This window comes from Anomaloglossus baeobatrachus, chromosome 3 (genome assembly GCF_048569485.1).
Source record: "Anomaloglossus baeobatrachus isolate aAnoBae1 chromosome 3, aAnoBae1.hap1, whole genome shotgun sequence".
Taxonomy (NCBI): domain Eukaryota; kingdom Metazoa; phylum Chordata; class Amphibia; order Anura; family Aromobatidae; genus Anomaloglossus; species Anomaloglossus baeobatrachus.
Window position 1 is genome coordinate 344,614,213 of NC_134355.1, and position 25,422 is coordinate 344,639,634.

Below are 25,422 nucleotides of genomic sequence, written 5' to 3' on the forward strand. Positions count from 1 at the left end.
CCACCAATTTTGATACCCAGCCAAGATAAAGCCAACAGCTGGGGGCTGGCATTATCAGGCTGGGGAGGCGCATGGTTATTGGGACCCCAGCCTAAATATAGCTGCCTGCAGCTGCCCAGAATTGTTGCACCATTTAGATGTGACAATCCTGACAGTTTCCCCGGCTCATCTCCATTGCCCTGGTGCGATGGCAATCTGACTAATATAATACATAAAAAAATCACCCTTTTGGTGCTGAAATTTATACACCATTTCCTGCACCAAATCTAAATTGGAGAAAGAGGGTTGGTTTTGTTGTATTTCATATAAAATATAGGATTTTTGGAGTGTTTGTGTTTACTTCTTTTCACTTACAGGATTAGTAAAGTGGGTCTCATAGACCTTACCCATTACTAATACAGGCCTTAGAGGCAGCTGTGAGCTGTCATTAACGCCTTATATTACCCCGATTGCCACCCCACCAGGGCAATCAGGATGGGCTGGGTAAAGTGCTGTGAGTATTGCATCTAATGGATGCAACAATTCTACGTGGCTGCAGGTAGGCATTTTTAGGCTGGAGTGCCCAGTAACCATGAGAATAGTCTGAGAAAACCAGCCTCCAACTTTAGGCTTTTTCTTGCCTTGGTATCAAAATTGTGGGGGGCTGCACACCATTTTTTAAAATTATTTTTTTTTAATTATGTATAAAAATTTATAGGGTCCTTCTTATTTTGATACACAGCCAAGATAAGCACATAGCTGGGGCTGCCACCTGTAGCCATCTGCTTTACCTTCGCTGAGTATCACATTATGGGGGACCCTACGCCAACTTTATTTAAATATTTATTTATTTTTACACCACTATAGAGATGTAGACAGTCTATGTGATTCCAGCCAATCGCAGATGCTGTCACACAGGGAGAGGGGCAATCTGACTGCAACAACTTACAGACGTCGCAGACTGATGGTGGGTGGGGGAAGCAATGAATATGTATGACTGTTAATGAGCAGACCCAGAAGCAGTGTTACAGCCACGCAGGTGTCTCGGTAAGTATAACTGTCCTACTCCAATCTCACTTATCCTTTCTACCACCATTTTACAGCACAATGTTTGAATCCCCATATGCTTATAAGGCGTTTGGCATCCAGGCATATATTTGGGTTCAAGTCTGGTCCTGAACCGGATTTTCTTTTTTTAAGTTAAGTCGCACACGCTGAACCCGAACATGTGCGGGATTTCCCATCTCTATTAGGGACTACTTCATAATTGAATTGACTTTTGGGGGCCTATATGTAAAAAAGTCCAAAAGTGACCCTATTTTAAAAATTCTACCCTTAAATTCTACCCACGTTTATGGAAGTTCCTTAATATGAATTAAAACAAAGTGGAAACAAAAAAATTAAAAATTTGTTTTTTGGCATAAAAATGATACTTTAGCCCAACATTTTTTATTTTCACAAGGGTAACAAGAAAAAATTAAATGCACAATTTATTGTGAAAGAAGGAAGGTGATCCAGCTCAACTGAGGCAAGGTCCGGCATGCACGGATAACACTCTGGCAGTGCAAGGGTCCAATAGAAGAAGAAAAAATCCAGCTTCTGGAGTTGTAGTAAAACTATTGCAAAATTTTATTGAGGCACTTCAAAATTAATGTGATGACTAGGACAAAAATAGGGAGCCCATATGCGGAATAAGGCTACGCGTTTCCAACGCTGCCTGCGTTCTTTGTCAAGCCAGGCTTGACAAAGAACGAAGGCAGCGTTCGAAACACGTAGCCTTATGCCGCGTATGGGCTCCCTATTTTTGTCCTTGTCATCACATTAATTTTGATGTCCTTCAATAAAACTTTGCAATAGTTTTACTACAACTCCGGAAGCTGGATTTTTTCCTCTACAATTTATTGTGCCGTTTCTCCTAAGCACGACGATGCCCCACATGTGTGGGACAACTATTGATTGGGCACATCAGTAACATGGAAGCCTCTTTATTAACAGATGACGGACCTGAGTGGGGATAGGGACTTGTTTTTTTGTGGATTATGTTCAATACTATTGATAGCATTTTGGGTACAGAACATTTTGGATCAGTTCATATTTATCCTATGCTCCACACTGAGCACTTAAATTGAGGTTTGCATCTATATATCTAAAATATGAGATTTACACAAAACCCCTCCTCAGATCCATTCAGTAATAAAGCAGCATACTTAAGGCCCTGTCACACACAGAGATAAATCTGCGGCAGATCTGTGGTTGTGTGGAGCCCACCCGCGGTAGTCGCCCCAGGGACACCATTCTGCCTTCATGGACACCACAGGGTCTTCTTTTGGGTATATCTGGCAACAGGTATGTCAGGTTTATTTATATATGAGTCGTGACACCACTCACGGTTTGCGGTCAGGGATATGGGTGACCGCCACTGCAAATTTAACGAGCGTCTTGGGCTGATGGAGTCTGCAGTCGAATGTTGTGGCCTCCCGTGAGTGAGGCAGTCCCCAAGGGCTCGGGTGTGTAGAACAACAGGTCCCAGAATAACTCAGTCTCAGTTGGGAAGGCTTTCAACTTGTTTTTACTCACTTTTGCTGTTTTGTGAGGTACCCAGGCGATGCTGAGATTAAACCAGGTGGAACCAAGAACTCCTTCAGGCCGATCTGAGGGTAACCATTAACTCACCTTCCTAGCACTTCTTGTTTTGGATAACCCCTGACTTGAAGGACCGTGGGGTCTATCCAGGGAAGTCACTACTGCCTTTTCTCCCCTTTTTGGCCTGTTTGCCGGCAGCGTGGACCAGGTGAGATGGCTTCTGGCTCTGTCTCCTTATGGGTCCCCCTGTTGCTGCTGAGGCTCGGACTCTAGATCGTTGGTGAGGTACCTCCAGTCCCCTCACTGACAGGTTTAGCAGATCAATAAATGGATGTCTACTCTAGGGACCTGTTCCCCATGCGTGCCTAGTCACCAGCAGTCCCCGTACTCGGCTGCCTCTCTTCAGGTGTCTTTCTGACTGACTCTATGGTAACCGTTCTCCCCCGCTAATGGCTACTTCACGTGCAGGGTCTCACTAGAGTGTGCGTGCGCCTGCGTCTCCTAGCAACCACAGCAATCCACTCCCAGACTGCCTCTCCTCCTACTTTCCTGACAGCCTCTGCAACTTTAGCTTTCAGCCCCTCCACTACACCCCTTGATGAGAATTGAAGGCCTGACCCCTCCAGGGACTACCCAAGGGTCCCATATAATGGTGTGGGAGACCTGGTTGCTATGTGTCTGTGCATACACACCTCATTCTGACCTTTGGAATTACCTGGAAGCACTGTCCCAGCATGGGTGCAGTACTCAGTGGTGCCTAACCAGGTCAGGGGCGCCACATTTGCAGTGAAATTGTGGACAATCAGTGCCAGGTTTGTGGCTGTGTACAAATGGAACAATATGTCCATGATTTCACTGCAACCACAGATCTGCCAAAGATTTATCTCTGTGTGTGACGGGGCCTTTACTCTAGTCTCTGTCCTCTCTTCAGCAGTGTCTGTTTTTTCAAAGGTGGAAAAAAACCATTGTTGACCACGTTTTTGTGCATGCCTGAACATATGTGTAAAAAGATGGTCAAACCCCGGAGTACAGGAATACAGTCCATACACGAGTTCAAAATGATTTCATCTGCCTGATTACCATGAATTTCCATCTGGAATTTTGTCTGCATTACATTTTTCAAAGATTTACATGTAAATCCTGAGCGTAAAGCACAGTACAATTGTGAGTCAAGCCATATAACAATCTTTGGGAGGCAGAATTAACTTACTAACAGCAGTAAAAGATTTTTTGTATTTATTTATTATTTACATCATTCACCTTGTAGTATAAGTGATTATGCGGTTTTATTCCTCTATTACGTTGCGGGGGTGCAAATTGAGCGGAAAGGGAGCCCCCTTCATAACCCAGCCATCTAATTGTTGTGATTGCTATTGATCTTGATATTTAGAGGGTTAAACAGTCAGGAGTGGAGTGGGCTAGAGCTCAGCTATCATTAAACTCAATTTCCTGTGGATGATCATGCAGGTATAGCTCCTCTGCCCACATGATCACCATGGCATACCGGTATGTTCAATTGTGTGAAATATATATTTACACAATTTTTTCAAATGTGTGTAATATATATAAACCTGCATATGTGCATATTTTCCAAATGTGTATGGATATAATCAACAGTGCATAATGGGAGATATCATTTCAGAGATTCTGAATAAGAGCTTTTACTGTCAGTGTCAGAGCAAAATAAACACTAAAGGAAAATATTAAATTCCTCTTTAGCCTGCAGAATCCTATTGCTTTATAATATTTTCACAGTATAACTTTTCTAATAAATGTGAAAATAGACATAAAGTTCCCTAGAAGCATTTCAAAATTATTCTATGGTATTGCTCTTGTATCTCAATTTTTATAATTGGGGCCTCCCCCTAAAGTCATTATATTTCAAAAGTTAATGATTTGACCTGAAACCACAGAAATGTTAATATGTGCAGTCTATCTAATTAAGGTAAGGCTTAAAAAGCAAAATGATACTTATTCCAGAAATAAGATTTTCTTGTAGCATAAACTATAATTGCTCATTTACTGTGTTTTAGAAGTAGACCCTGGACTTTCCAAGTCTTTTTTCTTAATATTTCAGAAGAGTTTGTATGGAAATAGTCTTAAATGAATAGGTACAGTGATTATAATCCTTTGTAAATGTATCTATCAGTGAAGAAAAAAATGGCTTCATTTTCTCTTTTTTATTATGTTTGTTCCATTACTGATGCTGTTCCACATTTAATTAGACTACTATTCTAACTATTTCAGAAGTCAATATTTCAACTACTTTAATCTATGTTTTTCATAAATCATTGATGTATATGTTGTGGAAAGCAAGTATAAGTAAAAAGAACCAAACAAACAGCAAATGTATCCTCTCACTGTGTCAACCTTTCCCTGCTTGTAAGTCCAAATTTGTGTCTCATCTTTAATTCCTGTTTGCTAGTTAACGGATTCTCTAAATGTCTGAAGTTTGAGCACTAATCGCCAACGGAGTAGCTCTGCCACTAACTAGAATGCACAGAAGCTCGTATTTATATTTGTATTATTTTCTTTCAAATTCTCCTGTAATAAAGTAATAATAATATTAAAGTTTATTTATATAGCGCCAACATATTTTGAAGCACTTTACAATTAGGTGGGGGCTTGTACAGACAAAAACGAAACAAAATAGCACATGATTCAGCAACTAAAGTAGGAATGAAGGCCCTGCTCGAAAGCTTACAATCTATGAGGAAGGAGGGGGACACAAAAGGTGAAGCACACTTGTAGTATCTGGTCCTGCCATTGTTATGTTAGTTTATTGGTTACATATAAAGATGAATGATCTGGTCAAATAAATAAAATAGAATAATGGAGCCGAGTAACAGTTTTATCATTTTAATAGTTTTAATGAAGAGTTAGTTCAGTTTAAAGGATACCTTACATGAGAAAAGTGTTTATTATTAGTGATGATCGAATACCTCAAATATTTGGCTTTGTGAATATTTGCCAAATAGGTTGATGCTATTCGCGAATATTCGATGCGCAATGTAAGTCTATGGGAAACCCAAATAACAACTATTCAGAACTATTCGGGCTTCCCATAGACTTACATTGTGCATCGAATATTCGCATAGCGGCAAATTATTCGTCGAATATTCGCGAAGCCGAATATTTGAGGTATTCGATTATCCCTATTTATTATCCTAACAAAATGCTCCTGCAGGCAAGCACATGATAATGAAATGGGGATTGTAGCTAAATGATTCTTTTTGTGGTTTTGCCATTGTTATAAATTAAAAACTTGCCTCTTTGTATGTAAACTTTTATTCCCAGTCAACGAGGAGGTACGGTATCTTGGCTGAGTCACTAAGTCATCTTTTGAAAAAGAGCCTATTTCCTTTGATTGATCACTCCAGTCTGGGGACATTGACGTAGCGGTCTTTGAAATCCAATGCATACTCTTATAGGGTCCAAGCTGAAAATGCCTCTGTCATACACAGTGAGCTTGATGGGGCTGATGTCTATACAAAGCAATAATGTTACCTGAGCTCACCACATATAGAAACAACATTTTTAGGGTCATTATTTTCTAAGAAACGTTACATTTTCCTGCTTACAGAAGTGTATTTGGGCTTGCTTTTGGTGTACATTTTATTGGTGTAATTTTCATGTATGATTTTTGTTATATATATATATATATATATATATATATATATATATATATATATATAGATGTTGTTGTGTCTAGTTACCAAGTGTTTGTGTAGGGCGCTGTACATGTTCTGGTTGTTTTCTGGGTGTGGCGGGGGGTGAGAGCGGTGTTGTATGTGTGTTGCGTGTGTTGCGTTGTTTGTGGAGCGCTGTGTGTCTGTAGCATTGTGTGTGTGTGTGTGTGTTGCGCGGTTTGTGTGTGTGTGGTGTGTTTTGGGGAGCTATGTTTTGTGCAATATGTGTGTTGTGCGGTATGTGCGTATATTTATGTATGCTGCGGTGTTTGGGTGTTGGGTGTTGTGTGTGTGCAGCGTTGTCTGTGTGTGTGGGTGTCTGTGTAGGGCGGTGTTTGTGGTTCCCAGTGTGTGTGTGTGGTGTGTTGTGCAGTGCGTGCGTGTGTGTGTATGTGTTGGGGGGAGGTGTGCACCTCCCATCGTGCTCCATCCCCCATGCTGCGCACCCCCCATCGTGCTCCATCCCCCATGCTGCGCACTCCCCATCGAGCTCAATCCCCTATGCTGCGCATTCCCCATCGTGCTCCATCTCCCATGCTGCGCATTCCCAAACGTGCTCCATCCGCCATGCTGTGCACTCCCAAACGTGATCCATCCGCCATGCTGCGCACTCCCAAACGTACTCCATCCGCCATACTGCGCACTCCCCATCGTGCTGCATCCCCCATGCTGCGCACTCCCAAACGTGGTCCATCCCCCATGCTGCGCACTCCCAAACGTGCTCCATCCGCCATGCTGCGCACTCCCCATCGTGCTCCATCCCCCATGCTGCGCACCCCCATCGTGCTCCATCCCCCATGCTGCGCACCCCCCATCGTGCTCCATCCCCCATGCTGCACCAGCATCAGCCTCTCTGCCCGCAGCATCAGCCTCTCTCCTCCCAGCATCAGCCTCTCTCCTCCCAGCATCAGCCTCTCTCCTCCCAGCATCAGCCTTTTCTGTCCCCAGCATCAGCCTCTCTCCTCCCAGCCTACCCCAGCCTCAGCCTCCCCCAGGATCAGCCTCTCTCCTCCCAGCCTCCTCCAGCACGCCGTGCTCCTCTGCCGACACTCACACACCCGATCGCATACACTCACACACACACACCCGATCGCATACACTCACACACACCCGATCGCATACACTCACACACACCCGATCGCATACACTCACACACACACCCGATCGCATACACTCACACACACACACATTGACGATATTACACATACGCGCTCACACTCACAACATCCGGAGATACCACATGCTTCTGGCCATGTGATCCTCCGGCAGGTCCTGGAAGTTCACTGCACAGTATCGCCGCCGAGAAGCAAGCGATATCCCAGGATATTGTGAGTGTGTGGATGTGATGTGATGTGTGTGTGAGGTGTGTGTGAGAGTGAGTGTGATCTGATGTGTGTGTGTGTGTGTTGTTATGTGTGTGCGTGTGTGTATGTTCCGCCGCTGCAGGACCTTGATGCGCTGGTAACTATGCTACCATGGTTACCAGCGTATCCCGTCCCCCGCTCGCACGGGAGCCCACACCAGCATACGCCGGCAGCCCCAGCAATGCGAGGGTATGTGTCGGCTGGGTTGGCGGCGTACGCTGATGTGGGCTCCCGGGGGTACAGTACTCACCTGGGAGTCGTGGCTCCGTGTCGGTTCGGGGAATGCGTGCGGGGGGCGGGGCCAGAGCGAGCATGCATTGCGTGAGGGGGGTGGGGCGTGGTCGAGTTGCCAATGCCTGCAGGGTGCCGGGGCAAGAGGCCAATCCGTGGGGGGGGCGGAGCCTGGGCGAGCGGCTGGCCAATCCGTGTGTGGGCTGAGCCTGGGCAAGCGGCCAATCCGTGCGGGCGGGCGGGGCCATGGCGAGCCCAGCGGCCAATCAGCTTTGTGTCACCGTAAGGACACAATTTTGGAGCAAGACAAACAGACAGACAGACAGACAGACAGAATAAGGCAATTATATCTATAGATACAGTATATACATACAGTATATATACATATATATACACACACAACAGTTTATCACAAAAGTAAGTACACCTTTCAGATGTTTGTAAATGTTTTATGATATCTTTTCATGGAACAACATTTAAGCTATGACAATTTGACACTGAAGATATGATCCCAATGGGCTTTTTTAAAATTATTTAAATAAATAAATAAATTTAAGAAACGGCATGGGGTCTCTCAAATTTTGATACCCAGCCAAAATAAAACAGACAATTGTGGGCTGTATTCTCAGACTGGGGAGGCCCATAGATATTGGGCCCTCCCCAGCCTCCGGCCACCCCAGATTAGGCCGATCCATTAAATATACCAATCCTGCCGCTTACCCGGCTCATCCCGATTGCTCTGGAGTGGTGGCAATGAGAGTAAGATAAAGGATTAATGACATTTGTGATTTGTCAGAAAATCACACCTGCCATGAAGCCATGGATTAGTCATGGGTAGGGGTCTGATAGAGCCCCCATTACTAATCATGTAAATAAAAAAAAGACAGAGAAAATACTTAATTTAAGCAAAAATCCTCTTTCTCCAATTTATTAACCTCCAAAACACCCCTGCAGGTCTTAATTAATCCACACCACACCAACCCACGAAAATCCCGACTCTGCTGCATCTTGAGGTTGTAGTGCATGATCACATTAGAAAGTGTGGCAGATCACTGCAGCGTCTGGGATATACTGATGGAGCCACTGCTGTGAGAGCAGTGACATCAGTGAGTTCAGGTGAACTCATTAAACTCAATGCTGGATTACCAAATTAGGCTATGTGCGCACAATAAATATTTGGTTGTAGAAATGTCTGCACCAAATCTGCATTTCCTGACAGAAAAACTCATCAAAACGCGATGTGTCTTTGATGTGTTTTTGGTGCGTTTTCTGCTATGAGATGCAGATTAGGTGCATATATTTCTGCAACCAAATACTCAATGTATGCACATAGCCTAATCCAGTAATTCAGCATTGACTTCAATAAGTTCACCTGAGTTGAGTTTACTTAGTTTACTGAGTTCAATGAGTTCACTTCAGATGAATTTACCTGAGGTCACAGCTCAGGTACCGTAGCTATTATAGGTGTTTATGAAGCAAACCTTAGAGTCAGACAGATATTTTTTGGGGGTATATCTGAGTAGTTGGGAGCGAGGGGTTCTCTTAGCATGCAGATAACCCTTCTTAAGCGATCAAGCGATTTGTGTCTCAAAAGAGAGGTCAGAAGAGCAAATACACTTTGCCCTTAGGAATTGGCCAGTCGGAATGGCACATATGGTGGATGGAGTACGGGCAGAAGAAGCATGTAGCAGGGCACTGATGGAGCTTTTGCGGTATACATTTGTCTGCACCAGATGGTTAGAATCAACCCCTATATTGATATCTAGGAAGTCAATGCACTTCCTCACCTCCTCACTCTTTTTGACCGCTTATACTTTTGGGGTTATTTCTTTGGTAATTTGACTTACCCACCATTATGGTAATTATCGCTCGTTATATATTGTGTTTCTCATACACTGTTTGTGAAATTTTGTACTGATGATTACCCTGTATGGCTATTACACCTAGTCAGCTCCCTTCTGATTCTGTATAGGGATTGTGGGAGAGGATCCCCTATTTATTGTAAAGGGGAATTATGTTTTAATGGTTTTATACTTGCACTGTGTTTAATAAAATATGTATCACTTTAGATATACAGGAGTAGCACATCTCATTTATTAGAGTTCCGGTGCTTGTATGTGTATTTCTCTTTTTTCCTTGTTCTTATGATTTTTGGTACATTGCATGGATACTCTGTTTATTGGTATCATTATTATAGCTGGTGCCTGTCCAATTTTGTTTGTCTAATCATCCATAAAGATGCCTTCAATCTGATTCTAGACAAAACTTTGTTTTGTTTTTTTTTAAAAAAAAAACAAAATAAATTTAAAAAATTACATTATGGCTGTGTCTTTTCATATGTTGGGTAGAGCTACCAACACATTATGTAAACCTCAGTAGCAATTAACAACATATATCACAGTCAGAGCTATATGATCTTTTCTGATGAATTTTTATTTTCACCTGTACTATTTGATTTGATATCACTAGCTCAGTGATTTATAATTTTATAATAACATTTCTTAATTCTACATTTGGCAACTCCACCTTGTTTTGTTCTTTGAGTGGATTCTCTATTTCCCTGGTAATTCACATCTGTTTAATTTACTCGGCACAATGATATTCTTTACAGTGGTTCCCCTTCGAAATGTGATTTAGATGAATTTGGAATAAATCTTCTTTAGATGGTATCTTTTTCAAGGAGATACCAGCATTTTCTGAGTATTTTACGTATAATTTTATTTCCCAAATTGTATGTGGTGAAGAAATTATATTTCCAATGTTCTCCTTTTTTCTCATTGTATTTCTCATTGTTATAATTTTTGTCTCTACTTAAACATTCTTCTTGGATCAGTTTCTAATTTTTAGCACAAGCTGCTTCTACAAATTCCTTTGGATATTTTTTCTCCATGAACCTTTCTTTTAAGATGACCGATTATTGAATATAGTCCTCTTCTAAGGTACAGTTTCTTCTAATCTGCCAAATTTGAGTTCTGGGTATATTTTTCTTCCATTTACTAAAATGTGCACTATGAAAATCTAGATACCTATGTGTAACCCTTGGTTTGAAGTATGTTTGTTTTAGTAAAGATCTTGTTCTTATGATGCGTTATGATGCGTAGGTCAAGAAATGTTGTCTTATCTTTTTCTATTTGTGCTGTAAATGAAATGCTACACTTGTTTTATTGAGGGTTTCTTCAAATTGTAAATCTGCTATTTCACTACCAGACCAAATTATAAATAAATCGTCAATAAAATCAAGCTAATATTTAATGTTAGTTACATAAATGGATGCATGTAGGGGGTTATGAGAACTCAACACACACCACAAACAGATTTGCACAACTTGCTTGACCAGAGTCCCCTTTGCAGTTCCAAGTAGCTGTCTGTACAGCTTGTTCTGAAAAAATAAGAGATTATGTTTTAAAATAAACTCCTGCCTTTCCAAAAAGAAAACTTTTTGCTCTATTGGTATATTAGTAATTGTTGCTAAATAATGAGCAATGGCTTCAAAGGAAATTTCTCATGAAAATTGAAAAATAAAAAAATAGCCTATATGGGAGCCATATGCACTTCAAAGCATGCTATGTATTTTCCTACCACATATTTTAGTTTATACAGGACGCAGTCAACAGAAGATTCATGTATTTGCCTGTCCACAGCCCAGCATCACATGACTTCCTTCAGACTGTTTTGACTTTACTTCCCAGAGTTCCCTGCATCTGTTGCACATTGCTGAGTTTTAAAGTGACAACAGAGACCATCTAGTGACAGACTGCAAGAAAACTGAGTATGATAAGTAGCATGAGTTTCTGTTTGGATGTGATTGCTGTACTGTGTTAGCTAGTAAGCTGACGATTTCTGTAAAGACTGACATCCAGTGTGACTGCATTCTATTACTTCATTAAATGAAGCAAACTTCCGCCTTGTTGATTCTACCCCTTCCCTCAACTCACCCAACACATAAGACATGAAGTGCTTTTCCCCGCATCTGCCACAGTTATTCTCTGTTGGATTACTTGTGCTGTACTTGGAGATGCAAATGAGAAAGTTGTACCTGATGTTCAGACTCTATAAACAGGTGTGCATATGTATATGTGGAATATTTGAAATATGGGGCAGGATGTGATATGACAGCACAGCGACTACCCCCCAATATCCTCTACCTTTGGGTACACCTAACAATTGGAAAACCCATGTGAACTATGGTGTGAACCTAATATATAAATTTACGTATATGATAACTATATCTCCAGTGTCTCCTTCATGTATTTGTTAGAAGAGCTTCAAGTATATTGTGATATTTTTTTTTTATAAATAATATTTAAATATCATGTAGTGATGCATTACCTGATGGATTAGAATATATACCACGTTTAAGATGGCACCCATAAATTCACGATCTGTAGAGCACATGTGCTCTTTCTGTATGATGCAAGTGCATTCTTTTATTGGCCAAATGCTTACTATTCACAGGAATGCACAATGACGTGCAATGGAATGCAATGAATGCCAACTATGGCCCCTAGCTTATTAGGTATAGTATGTAAAAAATGTCTCTATGTATTGTGAATTATCCCTCCTAATTATAAAATGCACATGTGATTACCTATTTCTAGCACTATCCACCTTTTTATAACATTACACCACGTACTATTGGATGTAAATGCACTAATTTACATTTATATTGGTCACTCCCAGAAATATCTATTATATAACTGAATTTCACTTGTTGCTTTGTCTATATATTTATGAATATGTTAAACATAAATTAACTGAATAATTAATGGATATGGCTATAAAGACTTTCCTGTCACACCTGTGTATGCTTGAAAAAGGAAAGGCTCTTCTGAAGCAAAACTTTACTACTGGGCTAATAAAGTCAACACTTTTTTGCATCTTTATTGGACGGCTTCTTTCTATCTATCTGTCTATATGTTATTTCTCCCACATATCTCCTATGGTTTGCAGATGGAGAAATCTCACTATAAATAAATTGATGGATCAGTTTTCCACACTTGGACTCTATCTCTGATTCTGACTTTTCAAAAATAGCTCAGGTCATGTGTAATAGTTCGTAATAACAAATTTGGTATTTTAAAATGGTAAACAGAGGCCTAAATTTGATAGATCTTAACAAATTTTTTTTGTGATTAAAAGTCTAAATTTTCTAAATTTTCTAATAAAAGTAAATCTGCATCAAGCTTTGCATTTAATACATCATTTATACAGTACTATTAATATATAGTATTTAATATTATCACTTTAAAGTTAAGGCCACTTTACATGCTGCGATATCGGTACCGATATCGGTACCGATATCGCTAGCGTGGGTACCCGCCCCCATCGGTTGTGCGACACAGGCAAATCACTGCCCGTGGCGCACAACATCGCATGGACCCGTCACACTACTTACCTGCCCTGCGACGTCGCGGTGACGGCGAACCGCCTCCTTTCTAAGGGGGCGGTCCGTGCGGCATCACAGCGAGATCACTAAGTGGCCGCCCAATCAAAGAGGAGGGGTGGAGATGAGCAGGACGTAATATCCCGCCCACCTCTTTCCTTCTGCATTGCGGGCGGCGGCAGGTAATGTGAGGTTCCTCGTTCCTGCGGCGTCACACGGAGCGATGTGTGCTGCCGCAGGAGTAACGAACTACATCGTACACGCTGCAGCAGCGATATTTGAGAAGGGACCCCCATGTCACCGATGAGCGATTTTGAATGTTTTTGCAACTATTCAAAATCACTCATAGGTGTCACATGCAATGACATCGCTAATGCGGCCGGATGTGCATCACAAATTCAGTGACCCCCAACGACATCGCATTAGTGATGTCATAGCGTCTAAAGCGGCCTTTAGAGTTTGAGTGAATATATTTTTCAAATCCACCTAAAACTGACTGACTCCACATCTCGTAGGAGCAAGATTTAACCTTTCTTTCAAATTAGCTCATTGAGCCCCACTAAAGCTGGTGTCACACATAACGACGACGACAACGACGTCGCTGCTACGTCACCATTTTCTGTGACGTTGCAGCGACGTCCCGTCGCTGTCGCTGTGTGTGACATCCAGCAACGACCTGGCCCCTGCTGTGAGGTCGCCGGTCGTTGCTGAATGTCCAGCTTCATTTTTTGGTCGTCACTCTCCCGCTGTGACACACACATCGCTGTGTGTGACAGCGAGAGAGCGACGAAATGAAGAGATCAGGAGCCGGCACTGGCAGCTGCGGTAAGCTGTAACCAGCGTAAACATCGGGTAACCAAGGGAAGACCTTTCCCTGGTTACCCGATGTTTACGCTGGTTACCAGCCTCCGCTCTTGCTGTCAGTGCCGGCTCCTGCACTGTGACATGTGGCTGCAGTACACATCGGGTAATTAACCCGATGTATACTGTAGCAAGGAGAGCAAGGAGCCAGCGCTAAGCAGTGCGCGCGGCTCCTTGCTCTCTGCACTGTGACATGTAGCTGCAGCACACATCGGGTTAATTAACCCGATGTGTACTGTACCTAGGAGAGCAAGGAGCCAGCGCTAAGCGCGGCTCCCTGCTCTCTGCACATGTAGCGATGTTATGATCGCTGCTTCTGCTGTGTTTGACAGCTAAGCAGCGATCATAACAGCGACTTACAAGGTGGCTGTTACGTCACCGAAAATGGTGACGTAACAGCGACGTCGTTGTCGCTGTCGCTTAGTGTGACACCAGCTTTTGGCTATTGTCTAACAGGTTTCAAGGACACATCTGAATATATCTGTAAGTTTAAAAAGAACATACAGTGAGAAAGATAAGTATTTGATACACCGAAGATTTTGCAAGTTTTCCCACTTACAAAGAATGGAGAGGTCTGTAATTTTTATCATAGGTAAACTTCAACTGTGACAAAATAAAAAAAAAAATCTCAAAAATCAGATTGTATGACTTTTAAATAATTAATGTGCATTTTATTGCATTACATAAGTATTTGATACAATAGAAAAAAAACAAAACTTAATATGTGGTACAATTAACCCTTGTTTGTAATTACGGAGGTCAGACGTTCTTTGTAATTCTTGACCAAGTTTGCACACACGTCAGCATGGATGTTGGTGTACTCCTCTATACAGATCTTCTCCAGATCTTTCAGGTTTTGGTGCTGCCAATGAAAAATATTGAGTTTCAGCACCCTCCAAAGATTTTCTATTGGGTTCAGGTGTGGAGACTGACTAGGCCTCTCCAAGACCTTGAACTGCTTCTTATGGAACCACTCCTTAGTTGCCCTGGCTGTGTGGTTCGGGTCATTGTCCTGCAGGAAGACCCAAACATGAATAATCTTTATTGCTCTTAAAGAGGGTAGGAGGTTATTGGCCAAAATCTCATGATACATGACCCTATCCATCCTCCCTTCAATACAGTGTAGTCATCCTGTCCCCTTAGCAGAAAAGCACCCCTAAAGTATGATGTTTCAATCCTTATGTTTAATTGTTGAGATAGTGTTCTTGAGCATCTACTCATCCTTCTTCCTCCAAACAAATCAAGTGAAGTTGATACCAAACAGTTTTATTTTGGTCTCTTCTGACCACATGCCTTTTCTGGATCATCCAGATTGTCATTTGCGAACTTCAAATCTCATGGACATGTGATGGTACGAACAGAAGGATCTTGCATGCCCTACAGGATATGTGTGTCTAACGGTAATCTTTGATACTGTGGTCCCAGCTCTATTCAGGTCATTGACCAGATCCTCCCATATACCGTATTTTTCGGACTATAAGACGCACCTGACCATAAGACGCACCCTGGTTTTAGAGGAGGAAAATAGGAAAATAAAATTTTAACCAAAAAATATGGTCATGACACACTGTTATGGGGCGAGGATCTGCTGCTGACACTGTTATGGGGTTAATGTCCCCAAATTCTCTACTAAGGTACCCCATTCTGATAAGGATCCTCCTGCCTTGTATATGATCCTGCTCATATACCCCCCATCCTGCTAATAATATACCCCCCATCCATCCTGCTAATAATATACCTTCCATCCATCCTGCTCATGATATACATTCCATCCATCCTGCTCATGATATGCCCCCATCCATCCTGCTCATGAAATGCCCCCATCCATCCTGCTCATGATATGCCCCCATCCATCCTGCTCATGATATGCCCCCATCCATCCTGCTCATGAAATTCCCCCATCCATCCTGCTCATGAAATGCCCCCATCCATCATGCTCATGAAATGCCCCCATCCATCCTGCTCATGAAATGCCCCCATCCATCCTGCTCATGATATGCCCCCATCCATCCTGCTCATGAAATGCCCCCATCCATCCTGCTCATGAAATGCCCCCATCCATCCTGCTCATGATATACCCCCATCCATCCTGCTCATGAAATGCCCCCATCCATCCTGCTCATGATATGCCCCCATCCATCCTGCTCATGATATGCCCCCATCGATCCTGCTCATGAAATGCCCCCATCCATCCTGCTCATGAAATGCCCCCATCCATCCTGCTCATGATATACCCCCATCTATCCTGCTCATGAAATGCCCCCATCCATCCTGCTCATGATATGCCCCCATCCATCCTGCTCATGATATGCCCCATCCATCCTGCTCATGAAATGCCCCCATCCATCCTGCTTATGAAATGCCCCCATCCATCCTGCTCATGATATGCCCCCATCCATCCTGCTCATGATATGCCCCCATCCATCCTGCTCATGAAATGCCCCCATCCATCCTGCTCATGAAATGCCCCCATCCATCATGCTCATGAAATGCCCCCATCCATCCTGCTCATGAAATGCCCCCATCCATCCTGCTCATGATATGCCCCCATCCATCCTGCTCATGAAATGCCCCCATCCATCCTGCTCATGAAATGCCCCCATCCATCCTGCTCATGAAATGCCCCCATCCATCCTGCTCATGAAATGCCCCCATCCATCCTGCTCATGAAATGCCCCCATCCATCCTGCTCATGATATACCCCCATCCTGGTAAATGGTGTGTATCCTGTGTGTCTTTTATGCAGGTAATGGATTCAAATAGTTACAATTAAGGCTAAGTTCACATTTCCGTTGATTTGTATCAGTCACATGCGTCGCTTGACGCATGTGACTGATGCGCTGTTCAACGCTGTACAACGGATGACAAAGAACAGAATTCTTTGTCGGATTCCGTTGTGTGCGGGGGGCGGAGTTCGGGGGCAGAGCCGAGCGGGGGGCGGGGCCAGGCGCTGAGGATGTCAGTGGAAGTGCTGCGGTCTGCATGGCTGGGGACAGGTGAGTGTATCTGTGAGTGTGTGTATGTGCATGTATGTATGTATGTATGTATGTATGTGTGTGCACATGCAAAGTGCGGGAGGGGGCGGGGCCGAGCGGGGAAGTGTCGGCCTCCCTGCACACGTAACCAGCCTAAATATCGGGTAACAGCAAAGCACCCGATGTTTACCTTGGTTACCCGATATTTACCTTGGTTACGGGCCTACACCGCTTAGCGCTGGCTCCTTGCACCGTAACCAGGGTAAATATCGGGTAACCAACCAAAGCTGGTGACGTGTGCAGGGAGCCAGAGAGCATGTGCAGCGAAATCCGACGGATCTCGCTGCTCAAAAAACGTTACATGCTGCGTTCCCCCCGCCCGGCGGTCAGTCGTTCCACGACTGATCAGTCGGGCGGAGGGTGCAACGCAGCATCATCAGTCACAATCCGCTGCTCATACAAGTCTATGGGAGCAGCGGAATCCGCTAAACGGATTCCGCTGTTTACAAGAGCAGCGGATTGTGACTGATAGATTTTAGCGGAAATGTGAACTTAGCCTAATACTAATGAGTGCAGAGTAGGAGAGCTTCTTGAAGAAAAAATATCACGTCTGTGAGAGCCAGAATTCTTGCTGGTTGATAGATGATCAAATATTTATTTTAATGCAATTTTATTATTTTTATTTTTATTTTATTTTAAAATGCAAATTAATTATTTAAAATGTATACAATGTGATTTTCTGGATTTTTCGGAGGATTCTGTCTGCCATAGTTGAACTTTACCTACTATAAAAATTACAGACCTCTCCGTTCTTTATAATTGGGAAAACTTGCAAAATTGTCAGTGTATCAAATACGTATATTTCAAAGTACACACTTTTGTTGCATGTATTGAACAAGTAGTATATTTTTTCATTATGTTTAATAGTAGCATCATCATTTTATGTTTCAGATATATGGCTCTTGTCCAGCCTTTTCGTCTTACAAGCTTGAGGACAATATCAAAGACAATCCGTGTTAACATACTTCTCTGGGCAGCATCTTTTGTAGTTGTGTTTCCTGTCTGGGTCTATTCTAAGGTTATCCAATTCAAAGATGGGTTGGAAAGTTGTGCATTCGATCTCACAACTCCAAATGATGTTCTCTGGTAAGTATGAATACATTTAATAAGCAAATCAGCATTTGTTTAAATGTTTAATGTTTTTTAAATGAGAGAAATTATGTTTTCTAATTTTTTACCTAGTCTGACTTTTATTTAAATAAAATTATAAATCCCTAAGCATTAACCTTTTTAAAATTTGCTAGATAAAAAGATGTGTTAAATTGCAATCATTTTGGTAGTTTTGTCACCTTTTTTAAAACATTTTTTAGAACAAATATCATGAAACTTGGAGTGTTTGACTTATTTTTTATGTCCTTGATCTAAGCTTGCACACTCTCCTGAAATGGTACTGAAATTATTAAAAATAAAGTGCGGATGTAGTTTAATAGTTAAAAATGGAAAATCATGCTTCAAAAAGTCTCACTGGAACAATAAATTTAAGTGCTGGGACCTCACTTTACACTGTCAAAAAAGTAATTTTTCAATTAGAGATTGGCTTTTAAGAACATATCTTTGCTAAATATTGCTGGTACAAACTTATTAGAAAATAGAAAAATAGGCATTCTAGATTCACAGAGATGAGAAACAAAAATAAAATTCCAGTAGAAAACAATCCTGCTACATGGTTTTGAAACAGTAGAATGGTCCCTTTTAGAGGACCTTTCACAAATTTTAACATGCAAAACTGGCCACATCATAGAATAGCAGCAGCAAAAATGGTGTTTATATTTTTTAGCAAGGAAAAGGAGTTTTTTTCAGCTCACCCACAAGATCATTTCACCTGGCTCCAGGACCCAGAACGGTGCAAGGACATGAACTCCGTGTTCAGGAATACAAAGCAGCAAGTAGTGGAAATTCCTTTCCCAATCCAGCAACACGTCCGAGATAAATGTGAATTAAAATTCATTTTATTGAAAAATTATTAAAATAACAATCATCAGAAGGACAAACAAAAAAATTTTTCTTAAAAAGAAAGCATCTTACGCGTTTCTGGCCATTGTGGCCCTTAGTCATAGACATATGTTATCCAAATGAAACAGATAATATATAGAAAAAAACCTCTTTACTTCCCAGAGAGCTACATCCGGTCAAACATACACAGGTTCACCTAATCATGTCAGCAAGGGAGCAGCCTAATACATTGCAAAAGGAGAACTTCCAGAATCAATTTAACCCTTTGGGATGTGCTAAGTATAATTCATTAAATTCCTTAATATCCTATAGAGGAAATATTTATATCCATTACTCTCCATGTTTAAACACTTCTCAAAAAAATAGATCAATTATAAATAATGATTACAATCATAAATATACCTATACAGTCAGGGCCAGAAATATTTGGACAGTGACACAAGTTTTGTTATTTTAGCTGTTTACAAAAACATGTTCAGAAATACAATTATATATATAATATGGGCTGAAAGTGCACAATCCCAGCTGCAATATGAGAGTTTTCACATCCAAATCGGAGAAAGGGTTTAGGAATCATAGCTCTGTAATGCATAGCCTCCTCTTTTTCAAGGGACCAAAAGTAATTGGACAAGGGACTCTAAGGCGGGCTTTGCACGCTGCGACATCGGTAACAATGTGTTACCGATGCTGCAGCGATAGTCCCGCCCCCGTCGCACGTGCAATATCTAGTGAAAGCTGCTGTAGCGATTATTATCGCTACGGCAGTTTCACACGCACATACCTGCCGTGCGACGTTCCTCTGGCAGGCGACCCACCTCCTTCCTAAGGGGGCGGGTCGTGCGGCATCACAGCGACGTCACACGGCAGGCGGCCAATTGAAGTGGAGGGGCGGAGATGAGCAGAATGTAAACATCCCGCCCACCTCCGTCCTTCTCATTGCAGCCGGGAGGCAGGTAAGGGGATATTCCTCGCTCCTGCGGCTTCACACACAGCGATGTGTGCTGCCGCAGGAGCGAGGAACAACATCGCACCTGTCGCTGCACCGGCATTATGGAAATGTCGGAGGCTGCAGCGATGATACGATAACGACGCTTTTGCGCTCGTTCATCGTATCAAAAAGGATTTAAACGTTGCGATATCGACTGCGACGCCGGATGTGCGTCACTTTTGATATGACCCCATCGACATCGCACGTGCAATGTCGCAACGTGCAAAGCCGCCCTTAGGGCTGCAATTAACTCTGAAGGCGTCTCCCTCGTTAACCTGTAATCAATGAAGTAGTTAAAAGGTCTGGGGTTGATTACAGGTGTGTGGTTTTGCATTTGGAAGTTGTTGCTGTGACCAGACAACATGCGGTCTAAGGAACTCTCAATTGAGGTGAAGCAGAACATCCTGAGGCTGAAAAAAAAGAAAAAATCCATCAGAGAGATAGCAGACATGCTTGGAGTAGCAAAATCAACAGTCGGGTACATTCTGAGAAAAAAGGAATTGACTGGTGAGCTTGGGAACTCAAAAAGGCCTGGGCGTCCACGGATGACAACAGTGGTGGATGATCGCCGCATACTTTCTTTGGTGAAGAAGAACCCGTTTACAACATCAACTGAAGTCCAGAACACTCTCAGTGAAGTAGGTATATCTGTCTCTAAGTCAACAGTAAAGAGAAGACTCCATGAAAGTAAATACAAAGGGTTCACATCTAGATGCAAACCATTCATCAATTCCAAAAATAGACAGGCCAGAGTTAAATTTGCTGAAAAACACCTCATGAAGCCAGCTCAGTTCTGGAAAAGTATTCTATGGACAGATGAGACCAAGATCAATCTGTACCAGAATGATGGGAAGAAAAAAGTTTGGAGAAGAAAGGGAACGGCACATGATCCAAGGCACACCACATCCTCTGTAAAACATGGTGGAGGCAACGTGATGGCATGGGCATGCATGGCTTTCAATGGCACTGGGTCACTTGTGTTTATTGATGACATAACAGCAGACAAGAGTAGCCGGATGAATTCTGAAGTGTACCGGGATATACTTTCAGAAAAGGAGAAATTCCAGCAACTTCAGGAGAAAGTAGAATTTTCTTAAAAAACAGATTCTTTATTGATCATAAAAATATTAATATTCCATCCAAGCAAGACAAAAAATAGAGAGGCAAGACAGAGACATGGCATTCCATGATTAAGACCTATTCAGGTTGAAACGCGTAGGAAACAGCTCCTCTGTCTTGCCTCTCTATTTTTTGTCTTGCTTGGATGGAATATTAATATTTTTATGATTAATAAAGAATCTGTTTTTAAGAAAATTCTACTTTCTCCTGAAGTTGCTGGAATTTCTCCTTCTCTTCATGTGTTCTCACCCAGGTCAGGGTGTTTTCGTGCACCGGAGGTAAGATTTGGGAGTGAAGACTGGAGAGCTGAAGTTTCTTCCTTTGGGATATACTTTCAGCCCAGATTCAGCCAAATGCCGCAAAGTTGATCGGACGGCGCTTCATAGTACAGATGGACAATGACCCCAAGCATACAGCCAAAGCTAGCCAGGAGTTTATGAGTGCAAAAAAGTGGAACATTCTGCAATGGCCAAGTCAATCACCAGATCTTAACCCAATTGAGCATGCATTTCACTTGCTCAAATCCAGACTTAAGACGGAAAGACCCACAAACAAGCAAGACCTGAAGGCTGCGGCTGTAAAGGCCTGGCAAAGCATTAAGAAGGAGGAAACCCAGCGTTTGGTGATGTCCATGGGTTCCAGACTTAAGACAGTGATTGCCTCCAAAGGATTCGCAACAAAATATTGAAAATAAAAATATTTTGTTTGGGTTTGGTTTATTTGTCCAATTACTTTTGACCTCCTAAAATGTGGAGTGTTTGTAAAGAAATGTGTACAATTCCTACAATTTCTATCAGATATTTTTGTTCAAACCTTCAAATTAAACGTTACAATCTGCACTTGAATTCTGTTGTAGAGATTTCATTTCAAATCCAATGTGGTGGCATGCAGAGTAGAGTTGAGCGCGGTTCGTGGTTCGTGGTTCTCCAGTTCGCGGCTCGAGTGATTTTGGGGCATGTTCTAGATCGAACTAGAACTCGAGCTTTTTGCAAAAGCTCGGTAGTTCTAGAAACGTTCGAGAACGGTTCTAGCAGCCAAAAAACAGCTAAATCATAGCTTGGTTTCTGCTGTAATAGTGTAAGTCACTCTGTGAATCAAACTATTATCACATTTCAGTGTATAGTGTGCGTGAACAGCGCCTTCAGATCACTGCTGTTTCTATAATGGCGATCGCCATTTTTTTTTTTTTTTTTTCTTGTCTTCCTTCCCTAAGTGCGCGCGTCTTGTGGGGCGGGCCAGCATGTCAGCCAATCCCAGACACACACACAGCTAAGTGGACTTTGAGCCAGAGAAGCAACGGCATGTGTGATAGGATCTGCATGTCACATGTCCCTGCATTATAAAACTGGACATTTTCTTCACGGACGCCATTATCTGCCTTCTGCGTCTTTGGTGTCAGACATCACTGTCGCAGCTCCGTCTTCCTGAGTCCTATAGCCGATACAGCTGTATGCGCTGCATACACAGCGTTAGACAGCTTAGGGAGAGCACTTTATAGCAGTCCTTTTAAGGGCTCCAACCGGCAGGGTCAGAGAGCCATAGGTGACAGGTCCTGCAAACAGCAACAGCGTCTGTGTAGCCCAGGTCAGGGATTTCCTACCTGCATTTCACCATTAGGAGGGAATAGAAAGGCAGGCTTCCATTCCTCTACCCAGAGCACCACAATCCTGCCACTGTACCCTCTTGTCCTCTGCACACTCCAACTGATAACTAAGCCATTATACTAGCAAACACTCAGTGTACCTAGTGGCATCCTATACGTGGCTATTGGACTTTGCTATAGTCCCACTAGTGCAAAGACATTTGCAGAGCGCGTCTGCCTGCATTGCACACTACAACTCATTCTAAACAAGCCATTATACTAGCAAACACTCAGTGTACCTAGTGGCATCCTATACGTGGCTATTGGACTTTGCTATAGTCCCACTAGTGCAAAGACATTTGCAGAGCGCGTCTGCCTGTATTGCACACTACAACTCATTCTAACCAAGCCATTATACTAGCAAACACTCAGTGTACCTAGTGGCATCCTATACGTGGCTATTGGACTTTGCTATAGTCCCACTAGTGCAAAGACATTTGCAGAGCGCGTCTGCCTGCATTGCACACTCCAACTCATTAAAACCAAGCCATTATACTAGCAAACACTCAGTGTACCTAGTGGCATCCTATACGTGGCTATTGGACTTTGCTATAGTCCCACTAGTGCAAAGACATTTGCATAGCGCGTCTGCCGGCATTGCACACTCAAACTCATTTTAACTAAGCCATTATACTAGCAAACACTCAGTGTACCTAGTGGCATCCTATACGTGGCTATTGGACTTTGCTATAGTCCCACTAGTGCAAAGACATTAGCAGAGCACATCTGCCTGCATTGCACACTACAACTCATTCTAACCAAGCCATTATACTAGCAAACACTCAGTGTACCTAGTGGCATCCTATACGTGGCTATTGGACTTTGCTATAGTCCCACTAGTGCAAAGACATTTGCATAGCGCGTCTGCCTGCATTGCACACTCAAACTCATTTTAACTAAGCCATTATACTAGCAAACACTCAGTGTACCTAGTGGCATCCTATACGTGGCTATTGGACTTTGCTATAGTCCCACTAGTGCAAAGACATTAGCAGAGCACATCTGCCTGCATTGCACACTACAACTCATTCTAACCAAGCCATTATACTAGCAAACACTCAGTGTACCTAGTGGCATCCTATACGTGGCTATTGGACTTTGCTATAGTCCCACTAGTGCAAAGACATTTGCATAGCGCGTCTGCCTGCATTGCACACTCAAACTCATTTTAACTAAGCCATTATACTAGCAAACACTCAGTGTACCTAGTGGCATCCTATACGTGGCTATTGGACTTTGCTATAGTCCCACTAGTGCAAAGACATTAGCAGAGCACATCTGCCTGCATTGCACACTACAACTCATTCTAACCAAGCCATTATACTAGCAAACACTCAGTGTACCTAGTGGCATCCTATACGTGGCTATTGGACTTTGCTATAGTCCCACTAGTGCAAAGACATTTGCAGAGCGCGTCTGCCTGCGTTGCACACTACAACTCATTCTAACCAAGCCATTATACTAGCAAACACTCAGTGTACCTAGTGGCATCCTATACGTGGCTATTGGACTTTGCTATAGTCCCACTAGTGCAAAGACATTTGCAGAGCGCGTCTGCCTGCGTTGCACACTACAACTCATTCTAACCAAGCCATTATACTAGCAAACACTCAGTGTACCTAGTGGCATCCTATACGTGGCTATTGGACTTTGCTATAGTCCCACTAGTGCAAAGACATTAGCAGAGCACATCTGCCTGCATTGCACACTACAACTCATTCTAACCAAGCCATTATACTAGCAAACACTCAGTGTACCTAGTGGCATCCTATACGTGGCTATTGGACTTTGCTATAGTCCCACTAGTGCAAAGACATTTGCATAGCGTGTCTGCCTGCATTGCACACTCAAACTCATTTTAACTAAGCCATTATACTAGCAAACACTCAGTGTACCTAGTGGCATCCTATACGTGGCTATTGGACTTTGCTATAGTCCCACTAGTGCAAAGACATTTGCAGAGCGCGTCTGCCTGCGTTGCACACTACAACTCATTCTAACCAAGCCATTATACTAGCAAACACTCAGTGTACCTAGTGGCATCCTATACGTGGCTATTGGACTTTGCTATAGTCCCACTAGTGCAAAGACATTAGCAGAGCACATCTGCCTGCATTGCACACTACAACTCATTCTAACCAAGCCATTATACTAGCAAACACTCAGTGTACCTAGTGGCATCCTATACGTGGCTATTGGACTTTGCTATAGTCCCACTAGTGCAAAGACATTTGCAGAGCGCGTCTGCCTGCGTTGCACACTACAACTCATTCTAACCAAGCCATTATACTAGCAAACACTCAGTGTACCTAGTGGCATCCTATACGTGGCTATTGGACTTTGCTATAGTCCCACTAGTGCAAAGACATTTGCAGAGCGCGTCTGCCTGCGTTGCACACTACAACTCATTCTAACCAAGCCATTATACTAGCAAACACTCAGTGTACCTAGTGGCATCCTATACGTGGCTATTGGACTTTGCTATAGTCCCACTAGTGCAAAGACATTTGCAGAGCGCGTCTGCCTGCGTTGCACACTACAACTCATTCTAACCAAGCCATTATACTAGCAAACACTCAGTGTACCTAGTGGCAT

The 25,422-nt window shown here is 42.7% G+C and overlaps 1 protein-coding gene across 1 annotated transcript in view; it reads left to right on the forward strand.

Annotated features, from left to right (window-relative positions):
* Positions 1 to 25,422, forward strand: part of MCHR2 (melanin concentrating hormone receptor 2) — a 618,664-nt gene that overhangs the window by 500,142 nt on the left and 93,100 nt on the right. The window contains exon 5 of the mRNA XM_075340097.1: positions 18,017 to 18,211. Within this exon, the coding sequence (XP_075196212.1) occupies positions 18,017 to 18,211 (195 nt within the window). The remainder of the gene's footprint in view (positions 1 to 18,016; positions 18,212 to 25,422) is intronic.